The sequence below is a fragment of the Lampris incognitus genome, chromosome 6, assembly GCF_029633865.1.
Source record: "Lampris incognitus isolate fLamInc1 chromosome 6, fLamInc1.hap2, whole genome shotgun sequence".
Taxonomy (NCBI): Eukaryota; Metazoa; Chordata; class Actinopteri; order Lampriformes; family Lampridae; genus Lampris; species Lampris incognitus.
In genome coordinates this window covers 65,474,293-65,492,459 of record NC_079216.1, presented here as the reverse complement: position 1 = coordinate 65,492,459, position 18,167 = coordinate 65,474,293, and the positions used below count along the sequence as shown (strand labels likewise).

The 18,167-nt window shown below is 46.5% G+C and overlaps 1 protein-coding gene across 1 annotated transcript in view; it reads right to left on the bottom strand.

Annotated features, from left to right (window-relative positions):
* LOC130114638 (voltage-dependent calcium channel subunit alpha-2/delta-1) overlaps nt 1–18,167 on the bottom strand; it is a 116,538-nt gene that overhangs the window by 92,974 nt on the left and 5,397 nt on the right. Inside the window, exons 3-4 of the mRNA XM_056282499.1 lie at nt 15,015–15,096; nt 14,125–14,241 (exon numbers count right to left, since the gene is read on the bottom strand). Coding sequence (XP_056138474.1) covers nt 14,125–14,241; nt 15,015–15,096 — 199 coding nt within the window. The remainder of the gene's footprint in view (nt 1–14,124; nt 14,242–15,014; nt 15,097–18,167) is intronic.

Genomic DNA, 18,167 nt, shown 5'->3' with positions numbered 1-18,167 from the left:
ATTTTATCCTTTTTCTTCTCCCTGTCAACACTCTCTCCCATAGTGTGTAAAACTTAACATTTAGCATTTTATCCTTTTTCTTTTCCTTTCCTTTCTAGCCTTTCTTTTCTTCCCCTTCTCCCTTTTCTTCTCCTATCCTTTTCTTCTCCTTGAGCATTTAGCATCTTATCCCTTTCCTTCTCCCTGTCAACGGTCTCTCCGATAGTGAGTAAAATTTAGCATTTAGGTCCCGGGTTTGAACCCCGGGGTTGTCCAACCTTGGGGGTCATCCCAGGTTGTCCTCTGTGTGGAGTTTGCATGTTCTCCCCGTGTCTGCGATGGGTTTTCTCCGGGTGGTTCAGGTTCTCCAGATGGTCCACGGCTCGGTGGGGCGGGGCACTACGGGAACGCCAACACCCTTCACTACCTCGGGGGGCGGTTCTACTGGCCTGGCTGTCGACGAGACGTGAAGCTGCACATGCATTACTGCAACTCCTGCACCTACCGGGCCCAGGCTGGCTCCGGAGAGCAGCAGAAGAGGGCCTATGACACACGGTGCGTTGGGCAGTCTGTTCGCCAGCAGTGACACCCTGGACTTTCGGGGGACTATGTATTGGGTGATGGGGTTGTCGGGGATGACTGACCCTCAGGTGGGGGCTATGTGGTGACCGGGGGAGGCGGTTGCTTCAACTGTCGGCAGCTCCACGCTGGGGGGACGCAGGGGCTCATGTGACTATTGGTGTAGAGTTGAATTTTATCTGTGTTTAAATGTTTTTGGTTATTGTATTGTTTGTTTGGGGGTTTGACTCAGACTGTTACTGACTGGCTGACCTTAGGACAGTGACATAGACTGATGTTGCCTGTTGCAACACCGGGGGACATCATTATGTTGTTGTCTGTTCTGGCCAGTGTAAATAAAACAGCACTCCTTGGGTAGTGCGGTGTATGGGGCACAGGAGTTGCGATTAAAAAAAAAAAATCTCTGCCTCCCGACTCATTCTTCCACGCCGGCTCACCACGGTATTTTTGGATCAGAAATGTTGCTATTTTAATGTATCGGTGGTTTGCAGTAACATATACTATTTCAAACATTTTATTCTGGCAGCTGGGTTGTTTTGATTTTTTTTTTTTTATTGGAACACTACACAACTGATATCTAATGAATAGCCCTGCGCGTGCAAAACTGACACTAAAGGGGTACCTCAAGCATCAAAGTTTGAAGCGTAAGGCTACTGACCAAGCTGCCACATTTGACGAGTTAGGAACGAAAACATGTTGGCTAGGAGCAGTGGGCAGCCGCTGTGCAGCGCCCAGGGACCGACTCCAGTTTTTTCTTCCATTGTCTTGCTCAGGGGTGCAGGCAGGAATATTAACCCTAACATGCATGTCTTTGATAGGGTGCATGTCTTTGATATGCATGTCTTTGATAGTGGGAGGAAACTGGAGCACCCGGCGGAAACCCACACAGACACGGGGAGAACATGCAGACTGCGCACAGAAAGGACCTGGGAAAGCCTGGGGATCGAACCGAGGACCTGAGGCAACAGTGCTAACCACTGGGCCACCGGGGGGTGCTGAAAATAGAGAGACTCAACAAGCTGTTCACAAGTGTTAAGCAATACAAAAACTCATATAGTATATATAGATAGCTAGATAGATAGATTGATATAGATATAGATAGATGTTTCCGCTTCCGGTGTGGGAAGATGGTAGCACAAATTCACGTTCACAGCGGCCTTGCCCCGTACCAGTGTGGGAACATGGTGGCGCCAACCTGATGTTTGCGGCAGCCTCACCCAGTGCCATCCATGCAGTATCTTTGTCTGCGCCTGAGCTTGTGTCTTTGTCTGAAGGCTGGTAGAGCTGGGGCTGGATCGGCTGGTGGAGCTTGGTCTGCCGCATCCTGTGGGCTCGGGGACCGTGGCCCTGCATGTGGAGGAAACACCGAGCACGGTCTGACAAGACGCATAAGCAGGGCAGGCTAAGCTAACTGCTAGCCCATGCAGACCGGCAGTTCCGATAACACCGAGGGCGGTCGCCAGACGGTGGCCTCGTCTGGCGTTGACTGTGTTTTTTGTGTCGTCATGTGGAGTGTGAGGAGGTTTATCGAAGGTGTCTGGCTGAGAGAGCTGGTGTTGGATCGGCTGGGGGAGCCTGGTCTGCTGCCTCCGGTGGGACCAAGGACCACGGCCCTGCTTGGAGCTGCGTCTGAAGAGGAAACACCGAGTGCGGTCTGACAGGACGCAGAAGTGGGGCAGGTTAAGCTAACTGCTAGCCCATGCAGACCAGTGCTTCTGACAGTCATCCTGGCTGGTGTTCGTTCCCTTGGACAGTGATTTGATTTATTTTTTTTGTTGGTAGTTTTGTAGTTTTTTGTAGTTTGGATATACGTACACTACCGTTCAAAAGTTTGGGATCACCCAAACAATTTTGTGTTTTCCATGAAAAGTCACACTTATTCACCACCATATGTTGTGAAATGAATAGAAAATAGAGTCAAGACATTGACAAGGTTAGAAATAATGATTTGTGTTTGAAATAAGATTTTTTTTACATCAAACTTTGCTTTCGTCAAAGAATCCTCCATTTGCAGCAATTACAGCATTGCAGACCTTTGGCATTCTAGCTGTTAATTTGTTGAGGTAATCTGGAGAAATTGCACCCCACGCTTCCAGAAGCAGCTCCCACAAGTTGGATTGGTTGGATGGGCACTTCTTTGAGCAGATTGAGTTTCTGGAGCATCACATTTGTGGGGTCAATTAAACGCTCAAAATGGCCAGAAAAAGAGAACTTTCATCTGAAACTCGACAGTCTATTCTTGTTCTTAGAAATGAAGGCTATTCCATGCGAGAAATTGCTAAGAAATTGAAGATTTCCTACACCGGTGTGTACTACTCCCTTCAGAGGACAGCACAAACAGGCTCTAACCAGAGTAGAAAAAGAAGTGGGAGGCCGCGTTGCACAACTGAGCAAGAAGATAAGTACATTAGAGTCTCTAGTTTGAGAAACAGACGCCTCACAGGTCCCCAACTGGCATCTTCATTAAATAGTACCTGTTACTTTTGAACGGTAGTGTATGTGTTCTTGTAGGTTTTGGATATGTGTTTTTGTCTTTGTGTTGCACTGCTGTGGGCTGGGGGAACTGATATTTCAAATAATTGTTCCTGATCCTGTGTGTGTTGATTTTTCTTTTTTTTTAAAATAAGAAATATGTGTGTTTGCATCCGACAAATATTTGTGAACACAAATACATTTGTGAATCTTTTTGTGCATTTGTGACTGTTCTGGTTCTATATCGGCCCGCCTCTTGCTTTAACGGGTCTGCATTAATAATTGAACTTTTAATTACAGTATACAGAGACAGCGAGAGCAGACAAAGGGAGAGGGGGGCAAAAGTGAGGAAGAGACGTGTCAAAGTAATTGGATCTAGCCTCAGACCTTTCAGATTCACTATGCAGTGAACCACTTTTGACAGAATCGAGCCTTTAGAAGCACAGTCTCTCACTCTCGCTCTCTCTCGCTCTCTCTGCCTTCTCTGTCTTCTCTCTGGAGTGAAAGTATTGACTCTTGTGACCCCGACAGAAGTCTCTTACTGTTGCAGAGACATGGGTTTGTGTGTCCATATTAGTGTGCATGAGCGAGGGAGAGAGAGAGAGAGAGAGCAAGAGAGAGACAGCATGTCCTTGAACTGGTAAGAGCTGTTAAATCAGTAATTATAAAACGTTACATACAGTAACATAGAAGTAAGACAGAGCATTCATTAATATTATACATACACATGTATGCACACAGACTTGTCATATCTGTAGTACGTACACCTGTGGCTAGGTTAACTTTGGCCCCTCTACGTTCATCCGTCATGCAGAGTTGAATGAGAGAGAGAGAGAGAGAGAGAGAGAGAGAGAGAGAGAGAGAGAGAGAGAGAGAGAGAGAGAGAGAGAGAGAGAGAGAGATCTGTAGAAAAATCAGCACCAGGCCCACCAGAACACTGGCATCAGGTGCAGAAATGTGGGTAAGGGATTTCACAAGCCATAAGAAATGGCTACCCAGGTTGGTGACCAGCACAGGTCCTCTCTCCTACAGGGTCGAGGTGGAAGGCCAGGTGCTTAGACGTCATGTGGACCACCTATTACTAAGAAGAGAGTCAGACAGACGCCACCTGCTCAATGAAGACCAGCGGCAAAACCCCGTGGCTGACTGGGACACCGACGGCTATGGAGCTGAGCAGTCAACTCAGCCACCGTATACAGAGCCTGAGGACCGGGTACAACGACCACAAGCTGTCGAGGGGGGGGGGTGAAGCTGAGCAGCCCCCTCAGCTGCCCGATACTGAGCCTGATGTTAGGGAGAAGGAAATAGGGTATGAAGGTCCTCGCCGTTCCTGTAGGTCAAGGAAACCCTTCGAGAAACTTGACTAGCAATACAAGTGTCTATTTGTCATACCAATAAAACCATTTGAATCTGAATTTGAGAGAGAGAGAGCGAGAGAGAGAGAAAGCGAGAGAGAGTATTTTTGAATTTTAAACAACTCATTATTTTACATAAAACAAAGCTTCAACAATGACATGTCCATTTCACAACATCAACATAAGTAACTGCTTTACATTAAAACATCCAAAGAGGTCTTTTTTAAAAGGAAGGACAAAGAGACAGATGGAAAGAGAGAGACAGAGCCAGACAGGCAGAGAGAGGGACAAAGAGAGAGTGGGAGAGACAGACGGACAGACAGAGAGCAGGACAAAGAGACAGACAGACAGACAGACAGAGGGACAAAGAGACAGCGAAAGAGAAAGAGGCAGAGAGCGAGAAAGGCAGAGAGAGGGACAAAGAGATGGACAGACAGAGAGGGACAAAGAGACAGACAGAGTGAGAGAGAAAGACAGAGAGCCAGACAGGCAGAGAGAGGGACAAAGAGAGAGTGAGACAGACAGACAGACAGACAGACAGACAGACAGACAGAGAGAGGGACAAAGAAACAGCGAAAGAGAAAGAGGCAGAGAGAGGGACAAAGATGGACAGACAGAGAGGGACAAAGAGAGAGTGAGAGAGACAGACGTACAGGCAGAGAGCAGGACAAAGAGACAGACAGACAGACAGACAGAGAGAGGGACAAAGAGACAGCGAAAGAGAAAGAGGCAGAGAGAGGGACAAAGAGATGGACAGACAGAGAGGGACAAAGACAGAGAGAGAGAGAGACAAAGAGAGACAGGCAGAGAGAGAGAGAGACAGAAGGGGGGGGGGCTTTTGAAAGTTTTAAATTAGTTAAAAACTAAATGAAAGTGGCTGAAGTGCCTCAGGCGTTCTCCATTTATACTGACATCAAAAGAGTCACTGGCTGCCCAATATCAAAAGCACCGAAGAAGAAAGCAACTCCGAGCTGCAGAGAGCCATATTTTCTTTCGAAATATTATGTATGTCCACTTGTCTTGGAAACTTAGTCAGCAGAGATGGATGGATGGACGAGACTGTCGTCCACCAAAAAAATGACCCCGTAGGTCGTTTGTACAAGCAGCTTATTACGACCTATAGTTACCTTTTAAAGTTAAGCGACCTCTAGTGGTAAATAATGTCTAAATGACGAAATGTGCATGTGCAGCTTGTCCTCACATGAGGCCGCAGGGTCTCAGGAGTTCAACTACTCCCTCGCGGTCCTCCGTAATCATAACACGTCACTTTCCCTGTAACAATAAGCATCTCCTTCCATAAGCTCTCATGAGAAGGAATATTAATAAAAGCAAAGTTTAATGTCACATAGTGGTTATAATGTCCACGCTAGCTGACTTTCTAACTTTTGGCTAACGTTAAGTTAGCTCTTATGACATCATTCATAGGTAAACATACTGCCAATAGCAATCTTACTTACGATCAGCGGCGGCTGGTGCTAAAAATTTGGAGAGGGGCGCAGTTTACCTTGGCGCAGCACACCTGACAGCTGCCTTAATGACCACACAGTCACAGAGTTGTTAAAAAGGACCATGTAGCCTATAGATTTTATCAGGGTTGGTAGACGGTGGATGATTGACAGTCGAGACGAGGCATCGTGGTGGGTGTGAACATGATTGACAGCCACTAGAATTACCCAATCACATTAGATCAAAAAACAGTAAAACAATACAAATTCACTGCCAATAAAAGTGGGAGTGTCTGGGGCAACACAGAACTGCGCCCCCTGGAAAATCTGAAGAAGCCAATCAGACAGCAGCCTCAGGTCACCTGCTCGCCACAAGTTTGAGGGCTTACATAAGGTATGGTTTGGCCAGTGCCCCTCACCCAGGAAGTATATGTATTCAGACAGGAAGTATATGTATTCAGACAGGAACCACCCAAATACCTTTTGAACCAATATTTAATGCTGCTGACAGGCGCTCCCAGACTGAAAACACTTTTATTTCATAATTATTTGCATTACACAACTAAACACGTTTACGTAGATTTTCATCTTTTGATGTTTGAAGGGGGCGGCGCCCCAGCGCCCTGTACTGGCCAGCTGCCACTGGGATGGCGAAACAACACAAAAACGCACTGACTACCTATTCTATTGATCTCAAATTGTTTTTATCTCTATTTACTGACGACTTACCTTTATTAGCCTGTTGTAAAAAGGATGTCAACAAGTAGATAAAAACCCACAACGCACAGAGGCCAAAAGTATCTGTGGCATATCTCCTGCAGCCGGTAGGGGCGCTAATTTAGGAAACGCTCCTGTCGGTCGTATTAGAGGGTAGGAACAAATGATCGATGTGGTCGTATGGATTGAAGGACTTTATGATGGTGGGGCTAGCCCGTATTTACACGTCAGCATGTGTGAGTGGGTTTTGCTCTGACGCTTATTTTGTGACTGTTTTAACAAAGTTCAGTGTGAAGGCCTAGAGACACCCACGATAAAATATCTTTTTTTAGTTTTTTTCCCCCCCAATTGCTTTTCTATTCGCTGCATCCATTTGTCTACAGTCTATCCATCAGTGCACGCATCCATCATTTCTCCCTCTCTCTCGTCACCTTTTCATCTTTTTATCAACCCATTTATCCGTCTTGGGACAGAGAATCCAATATTGGTGTGCCCTAAGGTTACCCGACCAGGGAAGAGAGGATGACACACAAAGAGGCAATAGAGACTGAGGAGTGATCGATGTCGGAGGGCTCGCCAGAGTGCTATCACCAAACTATGGGGGCAGCCATCCCCCACCGTCACCATCGCCGTGCTGTTAAAGAAAGGACACGGGCACCGTTGTGTTTATTTTCCATTTGCATCAAAGAAGGTGGAACCACTTCATCTGGACACAATGTTTCATCATCATCTAGTAAGTGACCTCTTCAGTCTAAACTGATTGCAGGTGTCCCCACCCTTATAAAGACTACAGTACAGTACTTATGACTGAAACCAACGACCAGCTTCATATGCAAATATGGGTGTGACCATTAACTACAGTTTCAATGGCCATGTGCACTAGTCACAGAGGATTTGGGAATCATTGCAATCACAGCATTTTAAGATGGTGACAGATGTACTCCCCTCCCCGTTCAGGGATGGTCATTCCCTCTTAACTGTATTGTGATTTTTTTAGATTTTGCCCCACTTTTTCTCCCCAATTGTACTTGGCCAATTTCCCCACTCTTCTGAGCCGTCACTGCTCCACCCCCTCCGCCAACCCGGGTAGGGCTGCAGACTACCGCATGCCTCCTCTGATACACGTGGACTCGCCAGCTGCTTCTTTTCACCGGACAGTGAGGAGTTTCGCCAGGGGGACGTATCGCGTGGGAGGATCACGCTATTTCCCCAAGTTCCCCCTCCCCCCCGAACAGGCGCCCGGATCGACCAGAGGAGGCACTACTACAGCGACCAGGACACATACCCACATCCGGCTGCCCACCCACAGACACGGCCAAGCCGTTGGTAACATGGGGATTCGAACCGGCAATCCCCGTGTTGGTAGGTAACGGAATAGACCGCTATGCTACCCGGACAGCCTGTACTGTATTGTTTATAAGGGTGGGGATACCTCCACTTAGTTTAGACTGACGAAGTCACTTAGCTCAGTGATGAAACGTATCTGTCAATAAACGTTGTGTCCAGATGAACTGATCCAACCCTCTTTGATTTTCTAACCTGGATTACTGGGCATGCATCAAGGCACTTCCACATGTAAAGCAGACACTTGCAGAGAGATGTGCCCATCCGCAAATACCGTTTTCCTTACTAATAAGAAAATAATGACAATGTGTTATGAAGGCAGATGTGGAGCGCTGTGAACTCTGTGTGAATGTATAAAAAAACAGTTCAAACTCCTGATGAGCGCCTCTGACCCAGTTCTGCTCAGAGAGAGAGAGAGAGAGAGAGAGAGAGAGAGAGAGAGAGAGAGAGAGAGAGAGAGAGAGAACTTCCCCAGGGTCAAAGCTCTCATTAACACTTGGCACACTGCAGAAGAGAGATCTAAGTCTCAGTGCTCTGCTTTTTCGTAAACACGCTTTGGCAGCCATTCCTACACCGTACCTGTGTGTGTAGACTGGAACCAGGCTCGTTGCCACATAAGGGCTGGTCAGAGGGAGAACATCTTACATTTAACCGTGCATGACTGTTTTGTCTGAGAGAGGAAGGACTGAATGCAGTCTTTTCGTCTGCCAAATGCTTTCTTATGCTGTGTTCACACCAAACGCGAAGCAATTTCTTCGCGCGGTGAGATTACATACAAAGTCAATGCAAAGATGCGAATAGACGCCCAGCGCGAATACGCGTCTATTCGCGTCTTTGCCTTGACTTTGTATGCAATCTCACCGCGCGAAAAAATTGCTTCGCGTTTGGTGTGAACACACCGTTAGATTTAACCGTGCGTAACTATTTTGTCTGAGAGAGGAAGGACTGAATGCAGTCTTTTTGTCAGAGAGGGAGAGAAAAAAGGGAGAACAAAACAGAGAAATGTAAGTAAGATAAGAAGGGGACAAAAGACAAAGACTGGCGGAGGGGAGAAGGAGGGAGAGACAGGGGAGGCGGGTGGAGTAGAGGGAAGGGTAAAGACCCAAAAAGCGTAGGTTGGGAAAAGACAGGTGCAGGGGAAGAAAAAAAGGGAGGAGGGAAAAAATATCGAGGAGAGATGGTGTGAAGCGGAGAGACAGAAGGGGCGGGAGAGGGAGGATGATGAAGACTGACGGGGGCGAGCCAGGGATTTTCATCAGCGAGGGAGCCCAGGGAGGAGCAGCGCTGGTTCACATGGCCTCTCTCAGAGGCCAAACTCCTCCGCTGGGAAGAGCAAAACTTCAGCTGCCCAACACCTCTCTCTCTGTCTCTTTCTTCCTGTCCTCTCTCGCTCTCTATTGATGCCATCGATCAATCATTATACTATACCATGTATTATGCCAGAAATGATGACAAAGGTTAGACAAACAGTGAAAGGTCACATCGGGTTGAAATTCAAATCAGATGTCCAAGTTCAAGCTTCAACCAAAAGGGGATCAAAGGAAACGTAACACCATGAAAATAACACCTACGAAGGCAGACAATGTCTTATTCCGATCTCGGAGGTGCAACTGGGAATATTGAAATGCATTACATCACATCTGTTAACCGCTAAGATAATTTGTATTCCTTGTCTCTGACTGTATTAGTCACTTGGCCCTGGTATACCGTAAGTCTGTTTAGCTTCTCCCATCTGTCCTGGTCTCTCTCTCATATAGAGAATATTCACCAATCACACAATAATTTATGAAAACTAGGCGTCTGAGTAGCGTAGCGGTCTATTCCGTTGCCTACCAACACGGGGATCGCCGGTTCGAATCCCCATGGTACATCCGGCTTGGTCGGGCGCCCCTACAGACACTACTGGCCATGTCTGTGGGTGGGAAGCCGGATGTGGGTATGTGTCTTGGCTGCTGCACTAGCGCCTCCTCTGGTTAGTAGGGGCTAACTGTCATGCTATCAAATGTTCTTTAATTTCTTTTACTGTTACTATCTAACGAGGTGGTTCAGCTATTGGTGCTTCTACTTGTTAATTTGGTGAAAAAAATCTGTTGCTCAATCTTTGGAAAAGGGATATATTAATTTGCAAAACTGCACTGGCACAGTTTATTATGTTCAATCTACCAATACTGCCGGTAGGTTAGCAACCATCCATTTATCCATTATCCAAACCGCTTATCCTTACTCAGGTTCGCGGGGATGCTGGAGCCTATCTCAGCAGTCATTGGGCAGCAGGCAGGGAGACACCCTGGACAGGCCACCAGGCCATCACACAGTCCCCCCCCACACACACACACACACACACACACACTTGCTTGCTGGTTGTCCATCGTATCACATGATGACCATCTTCTCCTATTTCTGAGTCCTTTGGTGGCTGAATAGACCGATCCTGGATGTACAGTTGTAGCTGCAGACCGGGCATGTAAAAGTGGTGCTGGGGGGGGGGGGCAGGCAGGGGTAGCTTTGCTTTGTGAGCACGCCTCTTCACATGCTTTGCTACATGGTGTTGTGGGTTTTCCATATACTTCACTCCCTGTGAGACGTGAGAGCTCCAGATGGTGGTGGCAGGAGGCAAGTTCCTCCAAAGAAGAGGGGTTGATCTGGCACCTTTTCAGTGTGGTCTTCATTTGGTCTTTGAACCACTTCTTCTGCCCACCAGCAGCGCATTGACCACGGTGTAGTTGGCCGTAGAAGAATTTACGTGGGAGTTGTTGGCTGGGCATATGAATGGCACGCCCAGCCACCTGAGTTGATGGTGGTTTAGGGTAGACTCCACGCTGCAACTGCCTGCCCGCTCCAACACCTCTGTGTGTGGCACTCTGTCCTCCCAAGTAATGCCGAGGATCCTCTGGAGACATCTCACATGGAAGGCCTCCAGGCTTCTGAGATGGTGGCTGTAGATGGTCCACGCCTCACATGCATAGAGTAGTGTGGAGACGCACACTGCTCTGTAAACAAGCACGTTGGTGTGGAGACTGAGGTTGTTGTTCTGGAAAACCTTTCTCCTTAGACGACCAAAAGATGTTGAGGCTTGTTTGAGGCGGTGCTGGATCTCATCATCCATTGTGCAGGTGTCAGATAGTACGCTTCCCAGATATTTGAAGGCAGGAACAGTGGAACAACACACACACACACACCTAGGGACAACTTAGTACGGCCGATTCACCTGGCCTACATGTCTTTGGACTGGGTGGGAAACGAGAGCACCTGGAGGAAACCCACACAGACACAGGGAGAACATGCAAACTCCACACAGAGGACGACCCGGGACAACCCCCAAGGCTGGACTACCCCGGGACTCAAACCCAGGACCTTCTTGCTGTGAGGCGAACGCACTAACCACTGTGCCACCCCGTGTTTCTCTATGCATTTTTCATGCACATTCATTTGTTGTTAAGGCCAGTGAATGTATGTGTGTGTTTGTGTGTGTGTGAGATGGCCCAGCGGCCTGTCCAGGGTGTCTCCCCGCCTGCCACCCAATGACTGCTGGGATAGGCTCCAGCATCCCCGCGACCCTGGGAGCAGGATAAGCGGTTCAGATAATGGATGGACGTACCATACACGGACCGTACTCCGCTGGGGTCCATGTGGAATAAAATGACGCCTCAGCGGACGTCCACCTGCCCCTGTCCGCGCGAAGCTCAGTTTTTGTGACCGCGCGTACCTAGCGTTCCTGTACAGGTGTCACACAAAACATGGCTCGGCATGAAACTCTTCCACATCGACACGCATTTCGTGTGGCACCGGACACCTTCTTTAGTTTCTTCTTCGTGGCTTTACAACTTTCATACAGTATGGAGACAATATTTTTCCTCATCCATACTTCTCATATCCCTCACTGACATGCTGAACTGCCCCTCTCTACCCCTCCCTTCGTGAAGTGATCGAACATACCGCCTCCGCGAGGTTTTTCTTTCCAACACAGCCTGGCAACAGAGCAGCTCTTCTTCCTCTTCCGCAGAGAGCGCCATGTTGTTTACAGTCTCTAACTTCCAGCGGAAAAGGAAAACGACGCACAAAGATTGTGGGAAATGTAGACTTTGAGTATGCGTTGGTACGGCTGGACTATGAAAAGGTGTGGTCCGTCCGCACAGTGTGTGTGCCCTGTACTAATAGACTATGTGAGCGCCCTTAGAGCTGGCAATGAGCAGTCCAAAGAAGGGCAAAGGGCCATAATTGAAAAAACAGGCTTTTACTGTCGCCATTTGCCAAACAGGCGAGGACATCATGGTGGGTTCTAATGGGATATCGAACTCTGCAACACAGTGGTCTTGGAGGGGACCAGATTTGGCTGGCCGTTTCAGAACCCTACACAAGTTTTTCAGATGTTATGCCAGATCTTAGATTAAGTCTTAATAAGAGTTGTTACTCATAACAGCCAGCCAATGATAGAAAATGGGTCTCCTCCATTATGGTAATGGTAAGTCGAATAAATTATAGTTACACATTTATTATTTGTGCATCCATTATTCAGGACAAACGCCACGGCTGATGAGTGTACATTAAAGGGACTTTTTTATGTTATATTATATTATGTTATGTTATGTTATGTTATGTTATGTTATGTTATGTTATGTTATGTTATGTTATGTTATGTGTAATCCACCTACTACTTCCTCACAAAAGCAGCCAAATGTGGAAAGATGGTAGTGGTGGCGTTGAAGTAGACGGAAAGTTCCACTGCACAAGCAGAAATAGTGGGACCGAGCTTATGGAAGATCAAGATACTGCATCATCAGAAGCTAAAGCCAATGTTCAGCCATGTTTCTTTGTTCCACCGTTGGAGATGATTGCTGACCAAACAGAACATTTTCCTTTTTTCTTTTTCTAATTTGCCCCTTTTTTCTCCCCCAATTTGGGGTTAAGGGGTTAAGTATAGGAGTAGTACCTTTCCTAAATGGCCTTTCGAGGCATCCTAGACTGGTCTCCATACACCCCAGCATCATGTGAAGCACAAAATATCGCCTCTCGATGATGAATGACCCTCCGTGCGTGGTGAAGAGCCACACCCTCCTCACGGTAATCCTGTTAACATTGTCAGGAGACACCAGAGCAGAACACGGCGGACCTAGAGGAGTAAACCTCCATAATAAATCCTGCTACTCCTATGGGTAGCAGTAGTCCTAGGTGCATTCATCGACAAACTGATGTTATGGACCGGGGCACATCGTGGCTTTGTAGATGATCAATGATTCTTGACAATGGAAAGGCACAACATCTCCAGTTAGCAGAGAACCATGGAGCTGCATGTGGAGTAGCGCCCCATGCTTTAAACAAACATGCACAACTGAAACCCTATAGGGGCGCCCTGATGGATGACCTAGGTGAGGAGGTGAAGTGAGGTGAGGAGGTGTGAGGTGAAGTTCTCCCCAACAGTATCCAGCCAACTACCCCACTCATCCGAGCAAATCCCGGTCGCTGCTCCACCCCCTCTGCCAATCCGGGGAGGGCTGCACACTACCACATGCCTCCTCCGACACATGTGGAGTCGCCAGCCGCTTCTTTTCACCTGACAGTGAGGAGATTCACTAGGGGGACGTGGTGCGCGGGAGAATCACGCTATTCGCCCCAGTTCCCCCTCCCCCCAAACAGGCGCCCCGACCGACCAGAAGAGGCATTAGTGCAGCAACCAGGACACATACCCACATCCAGCTTTCCACCGTATACACAGCTAATCATGTCTGCAGGGACGGCCGACCAAGCCAGAAGTAACATGGGGACTCGAACCGGCGATACCCACGTTGGCTGGCAAAGGACTAGACCGCTGCGCTACCCAGACGCCTCAGCACTGTTTCCTTTTAAATGGGATTTGGAGTTTTAGAGTGGCCAAATAGCAGTGCAATTCCAATATTAACATATGTGTCAGTTATTGAAACAAAAAATGTCAATCTTCTGAACTGCAGCTTTCAGTTTAACGACTCCTAAATCGCTGAAGATGAAAAATGTGTCTCAATAGCACAAGTCGAAATACCAGCGATGATGCATTTATCATTTGTGATTTCATCTTTCAGGAACGAAGAGATCTGGCCACAGCCATTGTGCACACGTTGATTCCCATAACAGCCAGTGAGTGTGAATTTACTGCTGCTCTGTGCCATGCGGAAGTGGTGATGAACCAGAAATCTAATTTCCCATTACTCAACAAAACCTGTTAACGGATAGATGTCTGTTGCGAGTAGGATAAGTCATACCTCCAGGGCAGCAGACCTCTTCCGCAGCAGCTGCTCGATGTTGGTTGCTGCTCTGGCCACCAGCTCCTCTGCGTCATTTGGCTCCACACTGTAGAGGTTCTGGTTTTCCAGAAAAATCTACAGAGATCCAGAGAGAAAGATATAGCAGTGTTAAATGGCATAGCTATGCCAATAATTGAATAATTGACAAATTACTTTAGTGTCCTGGTAAATTCAGACGTCTCGGTTCTGAGATATCATTATATTTTCATCTGTCACTGACTGTCAAGAAAAAAGTAAAGATAATTTAGAGCAGAATACTTTATCTATCTATCTATCTAGCTATCTATCTGATAGATAGATAGATACAAACAGATAGATAGATAGATAGATAGATAGATAGATAGATAGATAGATAGATAGATAGATAGATAGATAAACAGATAGTGATAGAGTGATAGTGATAAATAGATAGAATGATACAGCGATAGATAGATAGATAGATAGATAGATAGATAGATAGATAGATAGATAGATAGATAGATAGATAGATAGATAGATAGATAGATAGATAGATAGATAGATAGATAGATAGATAGATAGATGTAGATGTATTGATATATTGATATGTATATACTATACTACTAGTACAGTTAAAGCGCTACATTTTGAATATCAAATCTGCTTAATTGGTTAATTATACTATATATGTATATGTATGTATGTATGTATGTATATATATGTGTGTGTGTGTGTGTGTGTGTGTGTGTGTGTGTGTGTGTGTGTGTGTATGTGTGTGTGTGTATGTATGTATGTATGTATGTATGTATGTATGTATGTATGTATGTGTGTATGTGTGTATGTATGTATACTGTATGTGTGTGTATAACATGAAGGCATATATACAGTACCTGGGTAAGACTTTTCCCAGCGCTGGCTGTGTCTGCCAGAGTTACCAGCTCTCTCTGCATCTGATCCACCCATTCTTTAATCCTATGGGAAACAGAACACCAAGCTGATCAGTTTAAAGGTCTATGCAAACATTACACAATGCAATTAAACTGTCAGTCCTACAACAACAAAGTTAGGTCATGCTTGCCATCCGAAACAACGATGGGAAAACCAACAAAGTAAATTAGATCTCTCTGCTGGGTCGAGCATGGTGTCAGGCAATCAATGTTCAGCCACCGGAAACAAACAACAATGTCATCTAATCAAATGCATGTCACTGAGTTTGATCACGATGTCAACCAATCACATCGCTCTTCAAGAGTTCAGCCATAAAGTCATCCAATAAAGCAGGTGTCACCAGTTGTCGCTCGTGACAGTGATGTGGTTGGACACGCCCTGTGCAGAGAGAGGTGGGAGCCAGCCGGGACAAAGGTGCTCCTGTCCATATCAAAGAGCTCCCGAGAGCTTCAGGTCCGGAGGTTAGTCATCAGGTCCAGGCTCTTGATATGACTTGTGACACCTGACTGAATTACACCGTCTTCTCATTTTCTTCATCCAATCATCTTGTCAGGGCACGAGCTTGTATGATTACATCCCAACAATTCCTCCAACGACCCACAGGAGCGTTTCCTAAATTAGCGCCCCTATCGGCGGCAGGAGATATGCCACAGATACTTTTCACCTCTGTGCATTGTGGGTTTTTAGGACAATGTGAGAACAATAGAACATGTAGTCAGTGCGTTGTTGTGTTGTTTGGCCATCTAGTATAGTAACTAAGATTGCTATTGGCAGTATGTTTACCTATGAATAACGTTATAAGAACTAACTTAACGTTAGCCAAAAGTTAGAAAGTCAGCTAGCGTGGACATTATAACCGCTATGTGACATCAAACTCTCCTTTTATTAATATTCCTTCTCATGATAGCTTATGGTAGGAGATCGCTTATTGTTACCATGGATGTGTTATAGTAGAACTGGATACCGGATCTAAAAATGGTGCTTTGTTCACAGGCGCTTCTTATGGCCTCATGGTCTCACCAGCCCACTTCTGACACCAGTCTAATGAAGTTGGGGGACAGCCGGGAACCGCCGCAGCCGGGAACCCAGGTCTCCCGCGCCACGGACGACTACATTAACTGGTCGACTAAAAAGTATGATCCGTTAGCCAAGGGCTAGCGAGTCTACTTATCCGAGACTGTCCTCCACCAAATAAAAAAACGACCCCCTAGGTCGTTTGTACAAGCAGCTTATTACGACCTATAGTTATGTTTTAAGCTACTTCCTCGCGGTCTTCCGTAATTATAATACGTTACTTTTTCCTGTAACAAGATTTTCAAGAACAAGGGTGATGTGCAGAACTGCAGCAACTACAGCGGTATAAAGTTGATCAGCCACAGCATGAAGACATGGGAAAGAGTAACAGAAGCTAGGTTAAGAGGAGAGGTGATGATCAGCAGCAGCAGTATAGTTTCATGCCATGAAAGAGCACCACAGATGCGATGTTTGCTCTGAGAATGTTGATGGAGAAGTACAGAGAAGGCCAGAAGGAGTTAGATTGTGTCTTTGTAGATTTAGAGAAAGCATACGACAGGGTGCCGAGAGAGGAGGTGTAATATTGTATGAGGAAGTCGGGAGTTGCAGAGAAGTATGTAGGAGTGGTGCAGGATATGTATGAGGGCAGTGTTACAGTGGTGAGGTGTGTGGTTGGAATGACAGATGGGTTCAAGGTGCAGGTGGGATTACATCAAGGATCGGTTCTGAGCCCTTTCTTGTTTGCAATGGTGATGGACAGGTTGACCAACAAGATTAGGCAGGAGTCTCCATGGACAATGATGTTCGCGGATGACATTGTGATCAGTAGCGAGAGTAGGGTGCAGGATGAGGAGAGCCTGGAGAGGTGGAGGTATGCACTGGAGAGAAGAGGAATGAAATTCAGTAGGAGCAAGACAGAATACCTATGCGTGAATGAGAGGGAGGACAGTGGAATGGTGAGGATGCAAGGAGTGGAGGTGAGGAAGGCATATGAGTTTAAATACTTGGGGTCAACTGTCCAAAGTAACGGGGAGGGCTGGACAGAGGTGAACCAGAGAGTGTGGGCAGGGTGGAGTGGGTGGAGAAGAGTGTCAGGAGTGATTTGTGACAGAAGGGTACAAGCAAGAGTTAAAGGGAATGTTTACAAGATGGTAGTGAGACCAGCTATGTTGTATGGTTTGGAGACAGTGATGAAAAGACAGGAGGTGGAGCTGGAGGTGGCAGAGTTGAAGATGATAAGATTTTCATTGGGAGTGACGAAGAAGGACAGGATTAGGAACGAGTATATTAGAGGGACCGCTCAAGTTGGACGGTTTGGAGACAAAGCAAGAGAGGCGAGATTGCAATGGTTTGGACATGTGTGGACATGTGTATATTGGGAGAAGGATGCTGAATATGGAGCTGCCAGGGAGAAGAGGAAGGCCAAAGAGGAGGTTTAAGGATGTGGTGAGGGAGGACATGCAGGTGGCTGGTGTGACAGAGGAAGATGCAGAAGACAGGAAGAGATGGAAACGGATGATCAGCGAAAGTGGTAGTAGTAGTAGTAGTAGTATTGTAGTAACTTTCCCTGTAACAATAAGCGATCCCCTTCCATAAGCTCTCGTGAGAAGGAATATTAACAAAAGAAAAGTTTAATGTCACATAGCGGTTATAATGTCCACGCTAGCTGACTTTCTAAATTTTGGCTAACGTTAAGTTAGCTCCTATAATGTTATTCATAGGTAAACATACTGCCAATGGCAATCTTAGTTACTACACTAGACGGCCAAACAACACAAAACGCACTTACTACATAATCTATTGTTCGCACATTGTTTTAAAAACCCACAATGCACAGAGGCGAAAAGTATTTGTGGTATACCTCCTGCCGCCGGTAGGGGAGCTAATTTAGGAAATGCTCCTGTGGGTCGTATGAGAGGACAAACGACCTATGTGGTCGTATGGGTTGGAGGACTTGTCGGTTTATCCGTGCACGTTTCGTAAACACAACGTTAGTCATTGAGCATAGAACAAAAATAACATGGCTTACTACAATAGATGTTGACCTGTTAGAATAATTGGACTCATGGAGCCACACCTGG